This window comes from Ixodes scapularis, unplaced genomic scaffold (genome assembly GCF_016920785.2).
Source record: "Ixodes scapularis isolate PalLabHiFi unplaced genomic scaffold, ASM1692078v2 PGA_scaffold9__187_contigs__length_104089568, whole genome shotgun sequence".
Lineage (NCBI taxonomy): Eukaryota > Metazoa > Arthropoda > Arachnida > Ixodida > Ixodidae > Ixodes > Ixodes scapularis.
In genome coordinates this window covers 72109438-72134714 of record NW_024609884.1, presented here as the reverse complement: position 1 = coordinate 72134714, position 25277 = coordinate 72109438, and the positions used below count along the sequence as shown (strand labels likewise).

The following is a 25277-nucleotide window of genomic DNA, read 5'->3' as shown; positions in this document are numbered from 1 at the left end:
CGGTGTTAAGGTGGGCTTTGTTCATTCTTTTTATGAACCGGAAGGTCGCTGGGACGTCCAAGACTGGAGCACCGCCTGGTGGCATTTGCAAAGAAAAGGGTCTACAGTCTCGCGTTCACAAAACGCGCAACGTCTTCCAAGTTTGAAGGCACGTTAAACGTTTACTACTTGGGGAGCAGTGTACGAGACCCAAAGAAAAAATCGCTACTTTGGTCGCGCCAATCGTCGAAAATGTTTTCGAGCTTGCATACAGCGTCGCGTACACTGAAGCTCCTGGTTGACACGTCTTTCGAGCTTTTGATCGGCAGTGAGTGCACTCGATGGAAAGGCTTGCACTTGCAGCCTCCGAGGTTGCATTGCCTGTGTTTCTTTAATGTAAGCAGCTGCACGTTCCAGCGGATCACTGAACACCTGCTTTTGGATTGCGGGACGGCTTTGTCCGAGCATCCTCTCTCCCGACCTCTGTGGCGAGGTTGTACTTGGTGTTAGAAAATAACTACACGGTCATTCACGATGATTACTCTGCGCGAAAACAACATCAACGTTTTTAAAGCACAGTGGGTGGCCAGAAACAAAACAGCTACCGCAAAACCCGCCGTGATGTTCTAGGTGTTGGCCAGCGCTATCGAATGGAATACGTTCAGTTATTTGTTGCCCCTTTAGCGTGAAAGAGTGAGCAAGCTTCGAGTGACCCGCAGCTGGCGCGCGAAAGTGGGCGTCGAACGTAGCGGGAAATTCGTCATCAGGCTGTTGAGGAGAGCACGCGTGGAGCAGACGCGACGGGGTGGCCACGTTCCAGCGATCGACGATGTAGAGGGACGACCGTCGACGCTATTATTTGGGTCCTCGTTGATCTCCTCCCGCGGCACCCGACGCCGAGTCATCAAGCGGGTAATGACGAATGCTCCCGTGCGAGAGCCGGCTGCGCAGTAGGTCGGCACTGAGCGTGCACGCGGTTCTGTCCCGAGCTGTCATTTCTGGCGCGACTCGTGCGTGGCCCTTCTTCGAGCATTACTATTTCCGGTCCCGAGGTGAGGCCGCGACTCACGGCCGCGTTTCGAGCGGATAGTTTTCTCCCGGACATTAGGGAGTTTTAGTAGATGGTTCCGATACCTCCGTTTACGATACCCGATGACGACAGGATGCATGCGCAAAAATGGCGCCGGTGTATCGGAGTCGTCGGAACGATCTTCTACGGAGGAAACCCCGCTCTTGCTTACCGAGTGCCTCTTTCTTTGGTCCAGGAGCTGACGGTGACCGACGACACAGTGCTCGAGGAGCACAATGAAGACCCCTGCCTGGTGCAGATGAGGCTGATCGGCGACGGGGGTAAGTCGTCGTGTTCCCGGCCGCTCATCCTGTCGCGTCCCTGTGGGCGCGTGTGGCTCTGGCTGGCTCGGCCACGCTAAAGTAACTGGATCGTGGGAAAGTAGCGCCAAGGCTCCTCGTATGGTCGCCATTTGGACCCTTGAAATGAACAATTTCTCCTTGACCCCTCCGTTCTTGGGGAGCCGATCGAAATTCTCTGGTGACGGGTAGCTTTATAGACACGTTTCTTGTACACAGAGATTTTGCTATCTACACACCGGCGAAACAAGCGTACATCTTCGTACCACCACCGCAAGCTGTGTCGGTGCTTGGAGGCACTGAAAAATAAGTTTACCGTTTTCAAATACGCAAGAAGAACAATGTAATTGTAAGAGATCCGTGGAGATGGACATGACTGATAAGTTGATTGCACAAAGAGTGCCAAAGAGGCTTATATTGGCGAGGAACGCCTTCAACACGATGACTCTCCACGGTGATGTTGGTGCGACTGGATTTGAACGCCCCTGTCACAGCTTCAAAGATTTGAATGGACCGATACGGTGATTGTCATGTTAACAGAGACCGATTAGCCAATCGCCATGCGAGGTTTTGGTCGTCCGTATGTTAGTATTTGTTTGTGTTTGGCTAGCAGGCCCAGAAGGCAATGGCGCTGCTTTCCCAGGATCCAGGGACTTTAGGCCACGCCTGACACCAGCAAATCCCAGTCTTGCGCCGCAACACCCGGAGTCGAAGGTCGTACATTCGGCCCGTGTGTTATGCATGGTTTGTGGGGCCGGAGAGTTGGCCACATCGGGTCACTTGCGCACTCGCGCGGACAGGGTTATCGCATCCCTTCCTTCCACAGTGTCATTTTTTTTGTGTGTGTGTGTGTTTAGCTGCGCGTGCTGCGAATGCGTTCAGTTTGGCACTGCCGAACCTAAAGTCAATAAATAGAGGGCAACAATATTTTTTTTAATTCTTTTTTACGTTTTGTAAATATCCTTTAGAATTACTCCTTGACATTCAAAAACCTGCGAAACACGCATTAGTTTGTTTTTCTCCTCGCAAATGCAGTTGCAGGGAGAAAAAAAATGCGTGAAAAACGAGCCGTGTTCACCCCCTCAACTCGGAGCCAGAACAAGCTGCCACGTCTTCTGGAGCCGATTCTTTGCCGCCACTGTTTATCATAGCCACGCCCTGGGGAATTGGCAAAGCCCAGCGAAGGCGCTTTGTTCCACACATTGTTGACGTCTGGCTATACGCCGAGAAAGGGAGGAAGAGGAGGAGGAGACGCGAGCGCGGCCACGTCGGGACGCCGAGCTTGTTTGGAATGATTAGTGGGTATAGACCTAAAGCTACTGTAGATGGTCGAGCGTGTTGGTTTCTAATTGACGATAAGGAAAGAGGGACATGGAAGACAACCGTGCTGTCTGTTTGTCTTCCATGTCCCTCTTTCGCTATCGTAAATTAAAAGCTAGCTTTGTCTTTAGTGGACTCGTCAAACGCGTTAAAACGCGGGAGTCCTGCGTTCGGCTTTCGTATTCGAGAGCGTTCGACGAGTGCAGTGGAAGCAAAGTCAGCTAGCTTCAGGTCTACCCACTAACCAATCGAACCATAGCTCGGCGTTCTGACGTCTCGCGCGCTCTCGTCTCATCCTCTCTCTTTCACTTTCTCGGCCCTTTGCCGTCATCGCAGCGATTGGGCACCATCCACTGCCCCGAGTGCCTGCCGTGGCACTGATTGTCATGAGCACAAATCAAATGCACACGCAGTGCTCGTGTCCGCTCTATGAGCCGCATTTAAAGATCGTCACGGCGGGGATCGCAAAGCTCGATGACGAGCTCCTGGACCGGTTTGCTGACGGATGCGGGGATCTCTCCCGGCGGCTGAGATAGATGCAATAGTGTCTTTTTTTTTTTTTTTTTTTTTTTTTTGGGGGGGGGGGGGGGGGTTACATGACAGGCCAGTAAAAATGAAGCCCCTCGATACTTCCTCTTATAAGTAACGACACCCGAAACAAATGACAAAGCACATTCCGCTGGAACGAAATGGCGTCATTCAGTTCATTCGTCTGCTGTGAGCCGCCCATTCGCTTCCTAAACCCTGCACCGTTACGCAGTTGGCGCATCGAAGAATGTTGCTACTCGTAGGAAGCTTTTATCTAGGAACTTTAAGTTCGAGATTTGAACGAATTAAGACTTTGTATAGCAGTACTTTTAGAGATGAAGGTGCTTTTGCGAAGTTACATCGACGATATCCCAACATGCGGTTGGTGTTATCAATGCGTGAACGGTCCAAGTAAGATAGGATGACATGTGAATACCAATATATTTATGAGATACGGCGTCTAAAGTCAAATTATTAAGATAGTAAGCGACTAAATTGTGACTTTTTTTGTAGAGATTCATAAATTTACATTTGTTAGTGCTTAGTTCCATGCATCACGTTTTCCACCGTACAGAGGTGGCATTAAGATGGGATTAGATACGATTATGTCAGTGTCATGTTATTTCCCGGAAAACTAGTCACCTGCGAACAAGAAGGTAGATCATTACTATAGATCAGAGGCGAAGTCCGTGCATAGAGCCTTGGGGCACACCGGAATGGACGCTACTTGTCTGGGATGTTACATTGTTAGTTGCAACGAACTCTGTACGGTTAACAAGAAAACATTCAAGTCATGTGAGAAGCAGTAACAGGAAAGAAGAAACGCACAACGGACGAGAAACACAGACGAGCGCATTCTTTAGGGTTCAAGATTGAGTTGATCTAATTTATGAAATAATAGCACGTGACACGCCATATCAAATGCTTTGGAAAAGTCTAGAAAGATGCAATCGGCAACTGATGATGGGTCAAAAATGGCGTTCAGTTTATGAGTTGAAGATACCGATTGTGTTTCGCACGAATACGTTTTCCGGAAGCCATGTTGTGAAGATGTAAAAACAAAACAAAAAACGAATTCATTCTAGGAAGTTGGCGAAGTTAGAAAACATGATATGCTCTAAAATCGGTTCGATATTATGTGAAGGGTGCTTGTTTCCCGATTTGTGAGTAGAATCACCTTCTCGACTTTCTACTGCGCAACAGCAAGTTATAGTCAATTGCAGGTTGAAAAAAGTTTTCGAGGGGAAGGAAGGTCGGGGAGGAGGAAGCCGACTAGACGAAACGCTGAAGAGAGGTGGAGGTTCCCTCCCCTTCTCTGCAGCATTCCGTAGGCTTCCTCCTTCCAACCTTCCTTTTTCTCGCGAAGTTTTCTTAACCTGCAACTGATCATAGTCTCGTCGTCCCGATCAGTCGCGTGGTAAGCAGTGATTGGCTCGTCCTACCCCGCATGAGGGCGTCATGGAACCAAGTCACTGTCTAGTCTTGTCGTCAAACACCTCATGTTAAGTTCGAAAATTGAGCGGGCCGATGTCTGGATCGAGCTTCGCGTCCTCCGCTCCCGCGTGAAGGCGATGTCGCGAAGCAGACGACAGACTAATTTCCCGATGAACTTCAAGCGGGCGCAATGACGCTGGTGGGTGGCGTTCGTGCCCTGCGATTGCCGCCGAAAATAAAAACACAAAAAGGCTACTTTTTTTTTTTTTGTTTTGTTTACGTTTACGTAACGGTGGAAAAGGAGAGCTCCGAAAGAGCCCAGAATTACATTTGTGTCTCTTAGAAGCCTTGGATGCGACGAGTAAAACTTGGCGAATGCAGTCAACGCTCCCAGCGCTCATTGTCAGCTGTTTGTAAACACGGGGCTCTTTCAAAAGACCGGATTTCACTCGCAACCTGCTCTTCGTTTATTTATTTTCTTTCTTTCTTTCTCCCTCCTCTCTGCATTCTCGCGTACGCAAGTGTTTCCGTTGTTTATGACTTTTTGTGTCGTTTCGGGTTGTTCGGTCGCAGAGTCGTTCATGCCAACTGTCCTTTGATGGCGCTCGGGTCTCTTTGGAATACAATCGAAACCGCCGCTGTTCCAGTCAGGGGGAAATTCTAGGACAGAATGGACGCTCGATATCGAATGAGGCGCGGGTTTCCAGAAAAAGAAAAAAAAAAAAAGATTTTCCTACTTTGTTTTAACATCAGAGCCGCTTTATATTCGGAAGGTGTTTCTCAACCTTCCAACAAGCGGTCAAGCAGACGTTTTAATCCCATTCGATACTGTGGGCATATCTGTTCAAATCTATATTCAGGGACGTGTTGCATTTTTCGTTCTTCGCTTTTTTCTTCTTCTTCTAATATGCTGTCGTGCTCATGAATTGCACAGGGGGATGGGCCATAAGGCCTAGTCAGGCGACGTGAGTCGCCTTTTACCCCATCCTCTTAAACGTGTCTGAATTGCACGCTCGACAGGAACGCTACCATAAAGTCGGTTAGCATGACCACCGTATGGCGTGCAAGTAAGTTTGTTTACCCGGCAAATGCGCCCACGTGCCTTTGTTTACCCCTGACCTCAACCGATGACGACACGCGCTTGGTTGCCTCGTCATCGCGCCTTCCCTGCGTGTTCGCTGTTTTAGCCTTTGTTTGCCGCAGACGCATTTTGGCAGACTTGCTCGCCGTATTACTCGGGCAATGACTCGAAACTCGGGCCATCTAATCGGTGCTAATAAACGGAAATAGATAGAAAACGAAGGCGCTTTTGTCCAACAAATCTTGGCAATGATTCGCCGCTGCAGCAGTGCCGCGTTCGATAACGTTATCTCGAAGGAATCCTTTCGTTATTTGAAGTGACCCTCGTGAAAGTATTTCCGTTTGAAGGCGAACCAAAGGGGCCGTCGATACGACGTGGCACGGGAAATCAACGTGTCGCATGCTGTCTACAAACCTTGGAGAAGGAAAGCGGCCCCCTGCGAACTGCAGGGGACGTAGCGTTGGCTATGCTTGGCGCGTTTTGTCCGTTTCTTTTTTTGGAGAGGCTTTGGAAATGAGTCTGGCTTTCCCCTGTCGTCGCGCCCAGCTCGCCTGCCCCGCTACCTGCGCGTGGCCCTCACTTAGCCTAATGAGGCACGTAGGGCTGCCCGCGTAAAAATTCGGGTGCCGACTCCCCGCGGGTGTCCCCGCTGCTAGTTTGTGGGCCATCTCAATTACGCCAAAGGGCCTCGACGCAGTGGGACTGGTTTGGCCGCGAGCTGGCCGCCAAATGTTGCGTCCTCCGCGTCGCTGCAGGTGGGGCTCGATTACGCAGGCGTCGCGCCTTCTGACTTCGGAAACGGCGGGAACCGACTGCTTCAGCGAGCTTACATCAGTCTTCCCAATCAGTTGTACGCGTAAGAAGTGGCGCGCCAGTGAGCTTGAGCATAGCGTCTTGAGAAAGCCTGTCAATTCCACGACAGAGCCATCGGAAACGCGGCCGCCGCCAGAAACAAAAAAAAAAAAAAAAAAGTGAAGAGCAGCGTTGAACGGCTTCTTCACATGGTAGCGCACAGCCGCTTCTGAGGTAACCCGGATAACCCTTCAGCCAGCGCAAATAATGCGCGCGGTGGCCTTTCTGCGAAACAACAACAAACCGCTACGGAGAAGAAAAGAGACTACCGGTGCGTGGAGAAGCGGGAGAGGGGCGGAATAGGGGCCCTGGCGGCCAGAGCTGTGTGTGCGGCTGCTGAGCGCGTACTGACGACGAGATTTCACAGTTCTTTTGAAACGTGCATTCCGCACCATCAAGGTTACCGATCTTAGCAGCCTATTAATTTGAACACGTTCCGAGCATGCGCTGTTGAGATCACCCTCAAGTATGGCGTCCAGTGAACACACTCTATAGAGGAGGGTCGACGCAAAATCTTGTCCTTTCATAAAAAAAAAAAATGAAAGTGTCCGTGTTTTTGGATTTTACCGCTACCCGAGTGCCTCGACGGACACTCGGGTAGTGGCTCATGTCCAACCACTGCGGGGATGAGAAATGCCGTAATCTAACAACGCACAGCACTCGTTGTCTAGTTTGCCGACCCCAGCGCGTGGCTATGACTAACGTCACGTGGCCGCTTGCTTTGGCTCCGAGTGAAGGGGATGAACGGTGCACATATTTCTCGTTTTTTTTTTTTTTGGTGACTGTTATTGCCTAGAAAAAAAAAATTATGCAGTTATTAACGTTACGGAGTGACTCAAAGTAGTATATAAGCGAAGGTAGAAAAATCCTTTCATGGCATGCCTCGAAGGCCCAGACTTACATTTCCTTTTGATCGCACTCGGTGAACGGCATCCTTGCGGCAGAAAGCGGTTTCTTGCGGTACGAAGCGCACCGTCGCGCAGCGCTGCGCAGCGCGATGCAAGATAGTCGAATCGGGCTCAACTTTCGGGAAGAAGTCAGGTTAGCAGCTCGTCCCGAGTCGGGGGATGTCAGTGGCTGTGTTCCACACTCTAGCGTGCGCATGGTCCAGCGATTCATGCCTCGTGGCAACACAGGTAGGGCAACGCTAAACGCTGGCAGGTTGGGAACGCCAGGGTACGCAACCTTTGCTCTGGGGTCATGTCGTGCGCGTTTTGGAACAGTCCCAACGTCTGAGTGCTTTCTCTCATGTGCCAACAAACTCGAGAAGGCAATCACTTTTATTTCCGACGCCGAGGTAACCCCCGTGCCAAGGCTCTACCGATGTTTTCTACGCGCTTCAGCGTCGCCCCGCGTCGGCGCGCGTCGCTCGAGGCCACCCGCAACAGTGCGACGCGCGGGCCGCTCCGAGATCAGCCAGATCTCGGCGTCGACGCCGGAAGTGGCTCGCCACGCGGAGACCAGTCAGAGGGGCACGTGGCGGAAGTAAACCAGGGGGCGACTTCTGCAACATCGGAGTGGGTCTCGGTGCAGCCCAGCATTGACAATTGATTTTCTTCCAGGTTAAAAAAAAAAAGAAAAGAAAAGAGGTTTGTGCGTTGTAAATAAGAATTTTTATCGAGCACCAACACAACTGTAACCAGGTGGTTTACGCTGGTTGTCGAATGTTTTAGGCCTAGTCGACTGGCGACACTGCGCGGCCGAGGAAGCGCGTGAAAAGCAGCCCATGTGGTTGGGCCCGGCTGGCGCGCCCTCGCGTCTCGTTTGGGTATTAGGCGGCCCTAGCACATGGTTCGACACCTCGGCATCCGTTGCCGGGCGCAGGAAACGAAGACTAGTCTGCGAGTCGAACGAAAGATCCGTGAGTTAATTTGAGCGGTCGTGGCGAGAGCCTGACCTTGAGATGACCTCTGGCACGGCTGCCGCCCCAAGGTTGCTTCTCCGCGCCGCCTCGCGCTCTTAAATTTTGACAAGCGGTTTCTTTTTCCTTTTTTTCTCTGAACCCCCGTTCCCTTCTTTCCTCGTGGCCCTCTTCTCCCCTCCGCTGCTGCCATCCGCGAAGAACCCCTCCCTCGCGCTTCCCCCCCAGCCGTGCAGGGGAGAAACCGAGAGGGAGCCGTGCATAAACATAAACGGCGTCCGCAAAAAAAAAAAGAAAAAAAAAAAAAGAGCACTCTCAAATACACATTATGCGCACTAGTTTTTTTCCGGTTAGTATCCGCGGCCGAATATAACTGGGGATGCCGCGAACCTCCCGACGTTCGAGTTCCAGACGTTTCCAACCTTTCGAACCCCATTAAGGTTCGAATTTTAGAAGTTCGCAACTTTCGAACCCGGCCGAGGCTAGAAATCGAAAAGTTCGAAGATGTCAAGGTTTCTCAAAAGTCGAGTTTGAAGATTTCGGATTTAAGTTCAAAATCTTCGAATCTCACGGAAGGAGATCGAATTCCGCAGTTTCGAATGAGGTCTTCGTGGCTTCATCCCAAGAGATTCCAAATAGTACAAGAAATATCACTAAACATATCGCGCATTTCTGTTATGCTGTAAAGACCCTTTCCTTCTCAGTGCTGTGGTACTTGGTCGTCATGTCGAATCTCGGGGACCCCCGGCTCTCGGAAATACAGCTGATCAGGTCACGACCAAGCAGTGCATCAGGTTTACAACGTCGCCGTTTTCTCGCGATTTTCTTCGGCGAAGGATAAAGTAAGTGGAGATGTTGGCGACTCAAAACTGCAGCCGGTTATTAATAGTAAGGGAGTCAACACCGATCCAGTGTTCGCTGTCGGGCGTCGGTGTCGCTCTCTGTGGTCGCCTTTTCCCGGCCAGCTAATTACACGAGCCAGCCGCTTATGCGAGCTTACGTTCAGAAGCAACCAAGGTTACGAACGACGCCCCAGAGAAGGGCCTCGGTAGGGTTTTAAACCCGTAGACTAGAGATCCGTCGGCCCGCACCTCACATCGGGGCAACTTCCGGAGGAGGCTCCGAGCAGCGGGGGAAAAACATCTCGGGTACGGGGCACGAGGCCAAAGCGAGTATAGTTGGTGGCACTTCCTTGAATTTCGATGCAATATATCCACGCATACATTTGCGCTATTTATTTTTGTTGCCTATGGGGTAAAGTTGGCTCCAACTTGGTCGAACTTGGCAAGTTGGGAAGCTTGACGATTTTCGAATTTCTTAGCGCGAAAAATTCGAAAGTTGGAAAATGGTACAATTCGCTAGCTTAACAATTTGGAAAGTTAGAAAGACGTACAACCTTTCGGACCCCTTGACGCGATCTGCGAACCTCAGGTTCGAGAGAAGTTCGCGGCCTCTCTAAATATAACATCGTCAAGCCACAGAAGATGAGCCCCCGTTTCGAGACTCTCTTTTCCTTCCTTCGTGTTTGTCTTTTTGTTTGTGCCTTCCCTACGCTCTCGTGGATACACACGTTGGGGCGATTTCGCTCTTTGTTTGGTGAGTGGGAAAGCGGGGAGTTGCCCCCCCCTCCGCGTACCCCCTCCGGCGCTTTCTTCCCTTTTTGCTTTTCGCCGAACGCATTCCAGAGAAGCGGAGGGGGAGCGGGCGTCTGCAGTTATTTTGAGCGTCGAACCGCCTCCCCTCCTCCTCAGCTCGGGGAGGAAAAGCGAGTCAATAACGACGTGAAAGGCAAAGGGAGGGGAACGCTCCAAGCGCGGCTTGGGAGCAAAACAAAAGCCTCGCCGAGATCAATCTGCAGATAAGGTACTGCGAGAGGGCTAACCGGCGTCGTCGCGGCTTTCCCCCTCTCCGCGCGTCCTCCACTCGTCGCCGTTCCATAGTGAGCAGGTTTTCTTTTTTTGTTTTTTTTTTCTCTCTGGGTTTTTTTTCTCGCTCCGGGCCGTCCAGAGTCTCCAGACCTCCGCGGCGGCCGACTACGCCGAAGGCGCTGTAATGGAGAGTTTCGGAGGTTGGCCAGGTCTCTTCCGATGCTTGTTCAGTCGGCGTCGTCTTCGCAGTTCTCCCTAATCGTGTCACCCTTCCGGCTCATCGGTCGGTGGGTCCATCGGAAGGGGGTAAAAGCAGGCGGCGACTCCGGCGAAACGCGTCGCTCCCGAAGCCACGAAACGTTTGGGGGTCGGTCGTGTGCGCGTCGCGACAACATGAGGGGTGGTCGAGCAGCCTCGGCAGGCGCAGCCCGGCTCGCTCTCTTTTGTATGCGGAGACACGTTTGGGCGGATCCGGTGTTTCCGCATTCGGAAATGCTTGGGTCGATGTTTGCTCAGCTTCGTCCGCTAACGCGAAATGACCGGGACTGCCCGGGCTCGTCGCTCGCTCTTGCGTGCGGCGGGTTGACCTCGCGTTTCTCGAGCAGGGGTCGGTTGCCGCCCCTTGTACGGGGACGTTGATCGGTCGGCGCCTCTTCCCTGAAGCCCACGCGACCGGTCGTCTGTCTGCGTGGGCCGTGCGCCCGACGGCAGCCGTCAACTGGGACCAGCCGAGAAAAACAACCCGCCCGCATTTCTTATAATCGGCGGATGGTCCTTTCGAACGGCTCTCCTTCACTCGCGTTCTTGGAAGCGTCGTCGAAACATCTACGCGAGATAACACTTTCGTTTTAAATTGCCATGCGGTACGCGATCCCAGTTTTGTGTTTGCCGAATGTTTGGGGGGGGGGGGGGGGGGGGGGAGAGAGGCATGATCTTGCGAATGGGCTCGGAAGTGAGCGTAGAGAACGACTTCTGGGCAGCTGTGCCGGCCGAATTAAAGCTAGCATTTAAAACGTGGCGAACTTTCGGGCTGTGGAACAGGGAATCGTGTCCTATTTGCGCCATGAGACTCGCTCAGAAGCCACGCATCTACCAACCTTCTCTCGCTAGGAACAGGATGTCGAAACTTCCGCTCAGCGCTGCGCCACGTCAACGACATACTACACTCACGTTGTTTTACGGCGCTAACACGCCGTCGCCGGATAACTGATAGGCGCTCCCATACGCCCGGATCGAGAGCTGGTAGCTTGTGTTTACGTGCGACTCCTATCTGGGGCTTGTTCGAACCGATGCGAGAGCAACCTAATCAAGCTTAGATGAGGTTCCTACCTGGCAGTCCCTTCTAAATAACTGTGGCGTGTGGCAAGCGGATGTATCAACCTTGGCCGTATAGTGCCTGCCAGACCCACTGATCTTCAGACAACAACAGTTTTCTGGGGAAACATGGAAAATCTGGTGACCGAAGGCGCGTAGCTGTGACAGATGTGTGACTTTTGAATCTCGCTTCCTTTGTTGTTATTGTCTTTTGTGAGTTCGAGGACGTAGCTGTAAGGTGACCTTGTTGCTCTACCTCCAGACTTTGGGAAAGCGTATTGCGCGCTAAGCCACCGACTGGTAGGGGTGCAGTTCCAACATCCTATTGGAGCCTTTCTACGCTCTGCAAAGCGCTTTGTCCGAGTGTAAACGCTGTTCTGCGGCTCAGTCACGATGCCGTGGGGGGGAAGAGGAGCGTCACATCCGCATTTCCGGTCCCAGCCCGAGCAGCTCGGGCACGAGGATTTTATCGATCGCCGCCGCTCTGGCAGTGATGGGCGAACGCGTCGGTCGAGCCCCGAAGGCCCGGAAGGCGCTTTGCGAGGCTCTGGGATCTCAACCGAGCTACATTGGAGACTTTTGGCCTGCGTGGAGATTGCGGTTCGCGGGGCGTCTTTTATTTTCCGCTCCTTTCGCCTCGCTTGACTGCTCATTTATCCGCGTACGAACCGGCATGATGACGATTACAAGCGCGAACAAAAATAAAATTGCGTTTAAATGGCACGCTATCGGGAGTGAAACGTACCAACGCGTGACCAGTTTCTTCTTGTCTCGTCATCTGGCAGGTCGAGCTGATTTCAAATGAGCGCTCTGAGATAGCGGAGAGAGCCGTTGGAATCCCAAGGCCGCGCGGTGAGCCGCCTCTCAATTGAGCAGCACTGCCGCTCACTCATCCACGGCAACCAGAAACACGCCGAGCTCTAGGACGTGCGAGCCGTTGTAACGTAGCCTGTCCCAAACATAAATTACGTCGTGCCATTGCGGGGCTCTCTTCACTGCGAAGAGAGCCCCGCAACCCCGAAGACATCGGCGGGTTTGCGGGGCTCTCTTCGCACTGAAGCCTGGGGGTGTGGGCGGTTAGTTAATCATGCGATGCGCTGCCGACGCGGGTTGGATGGGCTTGCAATCTCGTAGTCCTTGGTTTCCAGATAGATCGGGAATGTCCAACGCCTCGGACACGCAAGGTCGCACTTGCTCCGCGATACGTCTGCTTGACGCCGTGACGGCAAGGCCGATCATCGTCTTGTCGAGCGGGCGAAGCTAGTTTCGCCTGTCTTTTTTATCCGGGCATTTTACCCTATTATTTTGCGAAGCGCGAAAGAACTGATTCCCCGGGTACACGCGTATGGGCAGAACATATATGCGGTCTTCGTTTGTTCAGTTTATGCCTTCGAGCCTGGCGTCCAAAGCAAATGTGTGACTTGCTCGTCGCGTGCGGGTCGAATATGGCCAGCAAAATGCCATTCCTCGCGAAGCTGTATTCTGAATCTCTTTCGTTCCGAACGCCCGACTGCTGCTCTAAGCTCCGTTGAGAGGCTGAGTCAAAAGAGACAGTCACGCTTTCAAATTTGATTGGGATGGCGGTGTTTACTGAAATGCATCTTCGTTTGCAACGCCAGCTTGCTGCGAGGGTTCGCGATATTCATGGGACGGCGTCATCCTGAAATGTACAAACCGCTCCACATATTTCTGCGTAATAAACACGCACGTCTATTTGGATTATCTCAGCCATGTCTCTAAGCTCCTCTCGGCTTGACGGCCTTGGCGGCATTTCCATCTCTAGGAAATGTTCCTGGAATCTAGCGCAATTCTGCGTTCTCTTGAAACAAGCGAAAACAGTTTTTCGCCCCTGAAACTGCATATTAATTTTTGTCGAAATTCAGCTCTACGATATATGGTTCAACAAAAACCCCGAAAAGATTTTTTTTTTTTTTTCGGGGGGGGGGGGGGGGGGGGGGGGTTCAGGTTTTGTTTTTTACATTTTCGTTTTCTCTGAGCCTTTTTTCTTTTTCTTTGTGCATTTTTTTTTTTGCGTATTGTTTACGCTCGCGGAACGACAAGCTAAAGGAAACAGTGGGTATGGAGTTGCGACAGATCTTGTGCGAGTCCAATTGATGCATCAATTGGAGGTGACGCAAATGGCGCGTATCGTTGGGGAAGGCACAAAACAGGAGGTGGTTTAGCTGCGTCAACGGGAAGGCTAGATTATTTGATACGAAGACGCAAAGTGCGATAAATCACAACACCGCGGACGTGGGCTGGACGGAAAAGGTTGGAGGTTAGGTAGCAGTCGTCTCTGAGAAATTGGAGCACACGTAATCTCGCAATAATTGATCTGGGTTGGTTGGTTTATTTGTATCAGGGGGACTAAGCACGTGATTCTGGAAGCGCGTGGAAAAAACTGTCTTCGCGTTCAAGTTCAATTCTAAAGTTCAAGCTGATATATTTACAAGTATGAGACTCTCTCTTTGGAATACTTGTCATGCAGCTCTCTCTGTCGTAAAGGGCCAACTCCGCCTTCTGTAAAACAAGACGTAGGAAGATTGGGTTTTTGCTGGACTCCTAACGATGTTATTAACGGCCCTATTTTATATTATATCGAATATTATTTTTGCTAAGGTCGCCGAGGGCATAAAGAGACCAACTGCGTGTAAAGATGGAAGCAGTGTGCGCCCGAAATGTTATTTTACGCGTGAATTAGCGGCCCCTAGGGACATCTAGGGAGTTTCGAGGTGGCGAGGGAAATGTGGCAACGCTGCGCGACGGCAGGCAGCTCTGGGGGAGAGAGCGAGTGCGCGGCCGCGTCACGTGGGCCGCTTCCCGCTGCTGCTGCCTTTGATCAGGCAGCCCCTCGCGCGTGCGCAGTCGGCGCATGACCGTCGCTCTGTTCTTCTTTGCAGTAGTCGAGTCCATTCTGAAGGGAGAGAACGTCGGGATTACGCCTCGCCGCAGAACGTGCACGCTCAACGCCGCCGGCCCGCTAAAAGCAGTAAGTGAAATGTGTCTTTGGACCCTGGCCGGCCGGGGCTCACACCCCGAGCCCCCAAGACCCGGGCCCTCTGTGATCGCTGCCCGAACCAGGGAAAACCCCGGTGCTCGATCGCGCTCGTTTCTCTCTGTGTCTTCTCCCCCTGCCGTGCCTCTCTGGAGCTGCTAGTGCGTCATTTTGAGTTGTAGCCTCTAATTAGGTGTGGTGGTGCTTGGTCTGGACCCTCGTGCTGTTTTTGGTGGTCGATCGGCTACGATGTGAGCGTAGGATCGCGAGTGACGCTGGATTGTGCTCGGAGCGGTGGTGCGGGGCGCGGCGTCGTGCGACGCCGAACGCGTTCTTTGTGTGGAACACGAGGAACGCCTGCCTTGTTTCTAGGGGCCCAGCTTTATGTAATGCGTGGTCCTACACCTGCAGTTTTGGCTGTGCGCCCGGTGCTTTTCATCCGATGATGTTTTGGTGTGTGGTGCGTCTTTGTTACGCTTTTTTGTGTGTTTTTGTTTTGTTTATTGTGTCGGCCGGCCGCTTCGTTTTCCAGCTTGGGCGCAACAGTGTTCGTTTCTTCTAATGCAAGATTATTTTTTGTTTTTTCGCGGCCTTTTTACTTTTGTGCCACTTGACTACACTGTGGATACGTTGCCTTTTCTACCGAAAGGGACGTGTGTTACAATCTGAAAACGAGGTCGCCATTTCCGTTTTTTTTTTGTTTTTTTTTCGTGAGTGTTTTTTTCCTTCCATTGATCTTTGTCGCGAGCTTACGTGGGGCTTCGGAGAAGTGTATCAAATAAGCGATAATTGCGACAGGAAAACTTAGTAGCGCCGCGAGTGCCCCGAGGGCTAGGTATTGCACCACAGCTTGTGCTTGCTTGCTTTTTTTTTTTATCTACTCGTTTTTCCGCCTCTCCTCCTTTCCTCTTTTTGCTCGCGAGCCGGGATACAGCGTCGAACTGCGACCTTGGTCGCGGCTTCAAATGGCGCCCTATTTCCTTGGCGAGTGTACTGGTGTAATGTCAATTCCTTTGCCTCGTACGACGTGTGCTTTTTTTTTTTTTTCGTGCAATCGCGTGTGTTATTGAGTTGAGCCGAGGACGCAGCACAGCGGGGTTCTCGATAGTCTCCAAGAATAGGACAGCCAGTTTTACGGGAAACACATCTCTTGTTCAAGGCGTGTGTGGGAGCGCGGCAAGTGAAGTGCCACGCTTTGATAGTTGACGTAACTATGCGAGCTAGGTTACGAAAGCAGATAATGTGGCAGTTTGGTTTCTTCCAAAACTTCCGACTTGTGAGGGCCTTCGGGCCGGCTTGCTAGCTTTGAGGGTGAGCTCTGCAGAGCCTTTCTTTGTTGTTGTGCGCTGAGCCCCTGTACAGTGCTCCATTGTCAGCTGCCTCGAGGGACCCTCGAGACAGCAGACACCTCGACGTTTACTGGCGCGTGGCAGGCTTATCGACCTGCCACGCTCCAGCAAACTAGGTAGTCCTTCGAATTTCGCCCCTGTCGATCTTCTATGTATCACCGTTTAATTCGTGGCCACTGGTGATGTATTTTTATTTTCTTTGAATGCTGTCCCTCCGTTTCAAACGAACGCGCCCATCTGCTTGCCAACAGACCGATCTCACCAGCTAGTTTTGAGTACGCCACCGCCGTCCACGTGCGTCGTGGGACTTGTAGTCTTTCTGCACGCGCTACAACCCAGTGGAGGTCTGCGCGAGCAGAGCACGACCTGTCTCCTGCACGGGCGCCTACCTCCTGTGAATTACAGTTATTGCGGCGTCACGCATGCGTGGAGCGCTTAGTGAGACACAATGTCTATTGTGTCTACTTGTAGACTCGTGTAACAGCCCCGAAGTAGCTAACAGCTTAAGTCAGTGATTTCGCGGTTTGGGCAACGTGCGACGCAGGTGAGGTTGATTATCACCTCCATCGACACCGCTACTTTTGGTTTACCCTTTGAGAATCAGTCTGTCCATTCTCTGCACAGTGTTCTGTTTAAGGGTCTGCGCTTTCCGTCGGCATCAGATTTATGGCTGCCAACCACTGTCAGAGTGCAGCCCAATTTGCTTGCGTGTTGTAGGGTAATCCGGATCGCGGAAATCCGCCCGGCGACAGAGTGAGCTGCGAAGGGTTCCCAAAGGGGACAGGCAAACGCGCGCCGCGGAGGCGGCCTTGAGGCGCCTGCCGCTGACGTGTTTTCGCGACCGAGGAGCTCATCGCCTCCTGGATTGTGTGCGGGCCAGAGTCTCGGTGCCCTTGTCAGCTCACGATCTCCGAGCCGGTCCAAATCAGCGTCTGCTGCTGGCGGTGTGCCGTCTTGCGTGATATACAGTGGGGATGCCGGTTGGAATGGCGTCTGTGTTCGCGACCGTTTCGCAGCGCCGATGGAAAACACGGATGACGTGTTTGTTCGAGGTCACTGACCGCGGGGCACGCCAGCTATCCCAACGTTTGTGTCTTTGTGCTGGTACTAGCCGCGTTGTGCGGGGCGGCCTGCCAGGCGGAGATATCCGACTCCGTTTCCTCGATTGGTGCGAATTGATACGGGGCATCATTGAGCTTCTTTCGAGCTGTGGAGTCTCCCGTTGTTACGCGCGATGGCTCGTGTTCGGGACGGTTGCAGCTGGGTCAACTCATTCCGACAGTACGCGGGCGCTCGACGCTAGTTGGGACTGGGCGCTCTGGCCCACGGGCCTGGGGTTCCGCCGGAACCCGGAGGGCTCCTCGGTGCTGTCTGGACCGCATCCGGAGGCCCGGGCAGCGTGCGGACCGAGCGGAGGCGGTTGGCGCTTCGTTGACCTTGGTTTGCCCTTGGCGCCGGGTCCGGCGCGCGCCTTTGTTTGGCTCCAGTTGGCGGGATGGGAAGTGGGAGTGTTTCCAAAGTGGCTTCGCAGGACGCTCTTTTGCAAGCGCTTGCTTAGCATTCGCTGCGCGGGACGGTTAACGTGGGCAGCGGCGCTGGCTCGCGTCGGCAGGGCCGTGGACTATTTTCGATCTTCTCTCCAACGGCGCGTTCTGCCAAAAAGAAAAAAAAGAAATGTCCATCTCTTTTTTTTTTTTTTCCGATTTGTGTTAGCATTTGTTGGAGGACCCCTAGTTGGGAACCTCCTGACTGCGGTCATTCGATTGTCCATCGGACGACCCGGGGTTGGTGACCCTGCTTGTTTGTTCGGTTCTCGCCTAGCTCACGGCCTTGACGTCTCGGTCGCCTTGGGAGCCGGCCAAGGCGTCTCCGACTGACTATTTTTGCTCTGGCCCGCTCAGCCACGCGTCGCATTCGTGAATGACGCCCCTGGGGGGCCGGTTTGGACGGTCCCCAGGGCCGCTCTCGCGCCGCTCAGCGGCCGTGTCTGGTTCGATTGTCGCCCGAGTTCTTTTTGAGGTTGCGGTAGCCCATTGTGGAGCGGAGAAAATGTCGGTGCGGCTGTTGGTCGCGTCCCGTGGGAAGCTTTCTCCGCGCCAAGCTGGTGGCTGCAGCTTGGCGCCGTTGGCTCGCCTCCGGGGCCGCTTTGGAGGTCCTCTCCGCGGCGGACGGCAGCGGGTCGTTGACTTCCCGACAGGCGGAAGACGCCAGAACTGGTTGTCTCAGAACTGGTTCTGCGCCCGCTCCCCCCTTGACTTCTCGCGACTGTCCGGCTTCCCACTTGTAGGCACCGGGCGCAGACTCCGTTCTGGGGCGGCTGGGCTCCCACGACGGGGAGCCCGTACGCGAGGGATCCTTGTTGGGCAGTGCGACGCGCACGATTTTGTCCCCGGTACACCTCTAGGCTGACAGCGCAGCGATGACGCTAGGGCGACGACCTCGCTCGAAGGTGCCTCGAAGCGCTCGCGCAGCGGAGGTACCTTTCGAAGCCACCATATATTGGCAGCGAGAGCGAGCGATGCTTATTCCATTCTCTGGTTTGGGGACAAAGCCGCTGTTCCGAACGGTCGTTGAAGCTACGCGCGCGTGCGCCTTGCGTCGTGATTGCGCGTGAGCAAAATGAAGTGTGGAGTCTTTAATGGTCACAGTCGGCGCTTCTCTCGTACGGCTTCTAGAGGGACTTGCAGACTTGGCGAGGGAGGTCATAAGCGAGAATCGGGCACCATTTAGGACAAACGTATGTTTTTCCTTTATGCACTGTAGCCCCGGATTTGTCATAGTGTGATTCGTAATTTGATCCCCCTACGCGCGAAAGCTTGGATGCGCTCTGTTGTTGACCTTCGCAGTCCACATTCATGATTGCACGAGGGGATGGGCAGCGCGACGGTATGGCTTGTCGCCTTCTGAGCGGGCCTGTTTTCTCCTTGGTGTTGGCACGGTGATCACGTTCGGGTCTCCCTCGATGCAGCGGCGCAGCAGTGTGCCGGCGCTCTCCTCCCGTCGAGCGTGGCGGGCGCCAGCGCGTCGTCCCTCGGCTTCCCCGGTCGACGGGGGTGTTGCCCGGGGAACAAAGGATCGTCCCCGGCGCGCCAAACAGGTTTCTGCGCGGCTCCCACACTCCATATTCGGCGCAGCTCGCTTTTCCAGAAACGGGGTCACGTTCGCTTCTCTTGGCGGCTTCACTCGTCCACGACGCAGTAATGGCCGCCCTGCGCGTCCATCTTGGATCCTCTTTCGTAACGAGCTTTCTCGGCCGACTCTTGCCTCCGAGGTGGATTGGGCGGCCGTTGTTTGCGCGCCGACGCTGTTTACCTCGCGCCGTCTCCTGGGCGCTGGGACGCGTTTGGGGGCTCTTGCGCAACGGCTTGGGGTGGGGGGGTCGGCCACCTTCGCTGTTTTGGGAGCCTCGCTGCTCGGTTCTGTTATCCTGCAGAAGGAGGGCGGCGCCGACGCCCGCTCTCCCTCGACAGGATAATGCAGGTGTTTCCAGTTCAGGGATATACATGTTTGTGTATATATATATATACGTTTTTTGTTTTTAGATATATATAATTTTTGCAATATCAAGCGGCACTGCGGTGCTGCCCTTTTTGCCCCACCGACCCCCGCCCTTTGCACAAACTCCTTCTTCTCAAGGGGGATCGGTGACCGAGTGGTTAGCGCACACCAGCTCGGAGCACGCGGAGCGAAAGCTCGCGCTGCAGAACCTAGGGATCCTGGGTTCAATCCCTGTCCGTTTCGATCTGAATGAGCATCGTACCGGCGTGCGGTCGTGTAATCACTACTGCGTGGTGCACGTTAAAGACCCCAGGTTAGCGGTTGTACCGCACTGCCTACATTGCTCATCTACAGCTGAGACACCAGACGCCCGCTGCGGCAGACTAACTTCCGGCTGTATAAACATACACAACAATTTGCTTTTTGCCTTCTTTTCATTACAAAAACAAATGAAGCATATTGATTTTTGTGTAATTTTTGGACCCGCGGCGTAGAAACGAGAGCCCAGTCTGACATCCCTCCATTTCTTCGAACTAGGAAAAAAAAAAAAAAAAAAAAAACTGAAGCGGGTTTGAAGTTTTCTGGGTGTAGATTTCGACTCTTACATCTGTGATTTATGGTATTTGGTTGAACGTCAATGGAGAAGCAAAAGTGTGTCATGAATCTGCTTGATAAGGAGTAGCACATCGGAACGTATCTTCATTCCCGCGAAGCGATGTTTCCAAGTAAAATCCACTTTCATCACACAAATTACACGGTCTCCGGAGGACTTTAGAAAAGCCAAATATATAGCTTGACTAGGTCCGTGCCCCCTACACATTCACAAGATAATGTTACAATATATAGCTTAAAAATAGCAAATAAAAAACCAAGTTGCGCCACCCGAAGCCGCAAAGCTGGATTGGCATTTTTCAAACGTTACCTCAACAAAATTAATCGAGCGATCATTGAGAACGTCGGTTGTTTTCTCTTTATATGGCCTATGTCGCCGAAACATAAAAAAAAAAAAAAATCGAAGAGCGCACAAGCCTAGCAAATTCTCAGGGCGAACGTTTCTGCGTGTGGTGATTATTATCTCGTTCCCCCTTTCCGCTGTAGATAACACGAGTTAAAGAGAAGGGTGTGAGCTACGTCTGTTTGACCATTTTGTTCTTTATTTTGGTTGTAGATTTGTGTGTGTGTGTGTGGGGGGGGGGGGGGGGGGGGGGTTAGCTGTGCCTCCTCCAAGAGTTGGAGCAGATAAATGAATCATAGTAAACAAAGCGCATGGGCACAGCATAGGAATGTTGTAGGTTAGAGTAGTCAGATTCGTCACCATGTAGCTGCAATAAAAAAAAAAGGCCAAGTCGATGTTAAAGTGATAGTCGAGCAAACTTGTCGAAGCCGAGACAATGCAAGCGACGAACACGATAATGAGGGATGATCAGGGTCTTGTTTGTCAAGATTCGCTGTATATCATGAAATCCCACATCAATAGTATATTTTTGGCGTTTTAACGATGAAACATCATTGCGGAAATTATTTAGCTAAAATAAAAATAAAGAAAAACGTATTTACGAGGTATTGCACTCGAATTATACGGTTGTATTTAACCAAAAATTCACCAACAAAACAATAAAGGAATCACAATGCTCGCTGTATAAGTAATACTTTGGCTTTCCGAACCCTGTCATTGATTGCTTCCAACTGACGTGTACTAGAAATAATTACGAACTATAGTCGGTGACAGGTCAAGACCGAAGTGGAAGCTCCTCCCACCCCTTTCCACTTTAGCGGAGGGAACGGTGGAGAGGCCTTCTCTTCAGTGTTCGTTTTACTAAAGTGGAAAGAGGTGGGAAGAGCTTCCACTTCGGTCTTGACCTCTCTGGATACCTCAGTATATTACCGCGATTTTGCCTTATAACTCCGCAAAACAATGTACAAATTAATACCCAAGGGGAATCTCGTGATTAAAATAGCAAAATAAACATCCTAATTAGCTGATGCCTGTTGAAAATTTATAACTATGTTTTCGGTTAAGTATATGAATATCTCGGTCAAATTACTTTTTGTACTCTCCCCCCCCCCCCCCCCCCCCCCCCCAAAAAAAAAGGGGGGGGGGGGGGACAAACAAAACAACAACGCAAGGCAAAGCGATTTTTAGTTTTTGGGTTTTCGGGAGTTTCTGTCGGTATTTGGACCGTTTTTTGTGCCTTCAGAACGCCGGCGCTTCAACAGAAAAGGACACATCTTCCCCATGAAATGAAAGAAATCCGAGGCGAAAATACGATACGTGCCGCTCCCTCCGCCTAAAAAAGATAAACGAGGAAAACAAAATGGTCAAACCAGAGGTATTGTTCCTTGTCACCGCGCTTGTGGAATATTGGAAACTTGGTCCTCTCATTTCAGTGTGGAAATACATGGAAACAAGATCTTGGAGATAAATGCAGAGAGAAATTACCTTATGGGCAACGCGGAATCGGAAATGTTGGTAGCGCCTCTGTTTTTGAATGTGCTCATGAATGACGGGTTCCATGACGACTTCAAGCTCGTAAGAAAAATAAAAAATCGCATTAAAATTGGGAAGTGTAGCACCACGTTGCAGACAACGTTACTAGGCAGGCGAGCTGGTTGGTATTCGACATTCTCTTTTTTTCTTTTGCTTCCTTTTCGGGTATGTCGACCAAGTTGCAGGCACTTTTTTGTCTTAATTATCTTTGTGACAAAATTACCCCGAGGTGAATCCATCGGTGGTTGCTGAGCAGTAGCACCAAAACGTTGCCTTTGGGTATTTTTAGGCCGTGCGCAAGCTGTGGTACGAGAGCACGTGCGCGACATCCGCCCCGACTGTCCCTTTTGGAAAGCAGGCGCTCCACGTTGCTGTGCCGGGTTGACTGGCGGTGTGTTGCGCTCATTTTCCGGTGGAAGCGCCGGGACCTGCGTAGCGAGCCGCTTCGAAGGGGTGGGAGCGCATGATATCCGCAGAGGGGAAAGAAACTACGTTTGGACGGTCGTGGTGGTCGCCTCTACCAAGTTATCCGTCAGAGGCAGCTAGCCTCGTTGGCAAAGCGGGTGTTGCGGAGCCGGGAAGTAGCGTGCAAATCGTGGCAGCTTGCGGCTCCAGTTAGCGTGTGTGAACAGCATCGTTTGCCCTCCTAGCGGTATCGAGTGTTCACAGCGATCTCTCGTTTGTTCCGGCCGCAGAGCCACTACACTCGAGTTCGCCACGTCGGCCAAGCCGCCAACCAGACGCCCTGTTCAGCTTCGCCATCGTCTGCGAGCAGCAGTCCGCGGCGCTGTCGCGTCAAGGCGGAACCAGCCCCCGAACCGGCGGTCCCGGAAGACACCAAAGGTAGGAAGAGCTTTCCGTACGGGTTCCAGTCTGAGCTCTGTGTCGGTCCCTGTCTTGACCCAGAGCTCAGGCTGGCTCTGCCCTTGCGTCTCACTCGAGGTTCGCGCATGGGTTCCGCGGGTGTTGCGAAAGATTTTTACGATTCGGTCGGGAGGGAGTCCGCAAGTGCCCTTCGGTGCCTTCATCTCGGTTGTGCTTCGTCCGTATATCGTGTTCCGGGAAGGAGGGGACAGACCAGGTCGATAAGGAAATGTGGGTAGCAAATGAATTGTTGCGCCAATTTGGCTGAACTGTTCCGTTTGTGCGAACCGATATCGGTCGCTTCACATCGTTAGTTTTTTTTTCTCCCTCGGGATAGTGGTGCTGCCCTCTTCTTTCCTCGTGATTATCTCATCGTAGGCGGCCGATGGAACAGCCGGCGAAAAGCCAGCCGGCGGCAGAGTTGCAGCCGCGGTTATCGCGACGCGCGTTATCCGGCGGTCTCTTATCAGCAACCTCGATCCCGAAAGTGCTTCCTAGTGGAGTTGGGAGCGACGGCTCCACGTCTTCCTCCCCGGCGCCTGCCCTTCGACGCAGGGGAGGTGCGCGGTTCCTGGACCTCATTGATGTGCGTCCACTCAGTGCCCGTTCTCACGCTCGCGCCGTTTCGGGACCCTACGTCCACATTGTTCCCCACCCGTCGCAGGAATTGCGTCACCTAAAGTCGTTGCGTCAGGCGGAGGCCGTCCACTATTCGTTGCCAGACCGAAGCGCGGCGTTTGACCGGTTCACTTCCCTGGCGAAGGAAGCTTACTGCGAGTTACGCGACTGTTCTTGGGGAGGTGACTCGAGACAGCTTCGATTGGTCAAACGGGATCTGGTCGCTCCTGAGTCTTTCCTCCCGCTGCTGCTTTGAGAAAGCGAGAATGTCCAGCTGTTTCCAGTCGCCGACAACGTGAATGCACTCGTCGCTTGGAACTAACGTCGCGGATCGTTTTAGTCCCAAGGAGAACTTACGACAGCCTTTGAAACTCCGCGACTCCGCAGTAATAATAATAATAGAAAAAAAAAAGAAAGCAAAAAGTCGAGCACCGGGAGGCTTTGCAACGCTCTGTCGCCGTGCAAACGAGTGTGGCTCGTCTTCGCAGCAGCGGTCTTTTGCTTCGCGTCGGTCTGCCGAGGGGAGGGCGGCTATTTTGGGCCCCTCGGACCGCTTTTGTGGGTGTGTTGCGCAGCCGAGTGCATCGGCGCTGTCTAGTGTGCCGTGAACTCGCAGCTGCCTCCTCCGCGATCGCGTGCCCGCTCCCCCAGGGTTTGGGGACGTTTCACGACGCCATCGAATTGTGCTGGCTCGTTGGCCTGGCGGGGAGGGAGTGACTTTGGCCCGTTGGGCAGGACGGAGAATACCAGTTACGGGTAGATATACCCCGGAGGCTTCCGAGTTGTGTGGGTGCACGCTTGTACCTCGGCGAACGGCGTCTCGTCGATTTAATCTCCTCCGTTTCATCGAATGAGCAATGGCGGTGTTTATTTTAGCGAGGGGATTTCCGCGGTAGCAGAGTACGCTCACTTGTTGCGATGCATAACGCAACTGTAGAGCGCAATTTAGCTCTTTTTATTTTTTTATTGTCTTTCGTTTGGCACTGGGGACTTTTTGAGCGAAGGGCCGACGCCATTGCAAAAGCTGGCGGCGGCCTTTAAACAGCGATGACCACTCGGTCCAGTTAATTTCTCCTGCGGACGGGCGATCCATTCGATGCAACGGCCTTCGATGAGGCGGTTAGTTTCTCGGCGCTCGTTTTTCCTCGCGCCTCCCCGTGGCCGTCCTCTGCGAGACCTATCGGCGACGTCTCTCGTGATTAGTGGCTTGCACGCGGCTGCGTCGAGGAAGCGCGGATCCAGTCGCGGAAGGAAAAGGTGGTTGGCGTTGCGGAAGGGCGTCGGGAAGCACTTGCGTCGTCCTTCGCTGGCTTGGGCGACGCGCGCGTCCGCCGACGTCGAGGCTCCGGCGGTCACGGCGCGGCTTTTGAGCTTTTCCATCGGTCTTCGGAAAGAAAGGGGGGGTGCGGGCGCGGGGCGACCTCGCGCCGCCCGGGACCGACGTCAATCTGCGTCTGACCTCGCTGTGCTTGACGTCGGTCTTGGCTCTGGCGGCGCGCTCGGGATGTCCTTCGCGTGGAAGGTTCAGCGCGCCCTCGCCGCTTCGGGTGTCTCAAGCCTCCGATTTCGTCAACCCGCGGAAGAAAGTCAGCGTTCCGGATTTACCGGGAAAGAGGGTCTGCTTCGTTCCTGGGCCTTGGCTCGCATTGCGGTAATTTCGGGTGTCGGGGCTCCGCTAGTGTCGTGCTAGCGGAACACGACTCCGATTGAGCGGGTTTGGGAAAGAACCATCAGTGAAACTCTGGCTGCGCTGGCCCCGACGGCCTTCGGGGCCGTTTCACGGGCGACGGTGGAGCTGTTGGGCCGCCTGGGCGAGCGCTGGCGGTCGTCCTTGGACGCGTGTCTCCTTCGACGAGGGGT

General features: G+C 53.0%; 1 protein-coding gene across 8 annotated transcripts in view; it reads left to right on the top strand.

The window, feature by feature from the left end:
- The window catches only part of LOC8053731 (lysine-specific demethylase 3A), a 335808-nt gene that overhangs the window by 232926 nt on the left and 77605 nt on the right, over positions 1 to 25277 (top strand). For 7 of the 8 annotated variants that reach the window (XM_040216827.3, XM_040503279.2, XM_040216828.3 and 4 more), the window contains exons 5-7: positions 1245 to 1329; positions 14506 to 14594; positions 22631 to 22778. In XM_040216827.3, the coding sequence (XP_040072761.1) occupies positions 1245 to 1329; positions 14506 to 14594; positions 22631 to 22778 (322 nt within the window). Of the gene's footprint in view, positions 1 to 937; positions 1032 to 1244; positions 1330 to 14505; positions 14595 to 22630; positions 22779 to 25277 lie in introns of those variants that run through there. The other variant, XM_040216829.3, reaches the window with a different exon arrangement.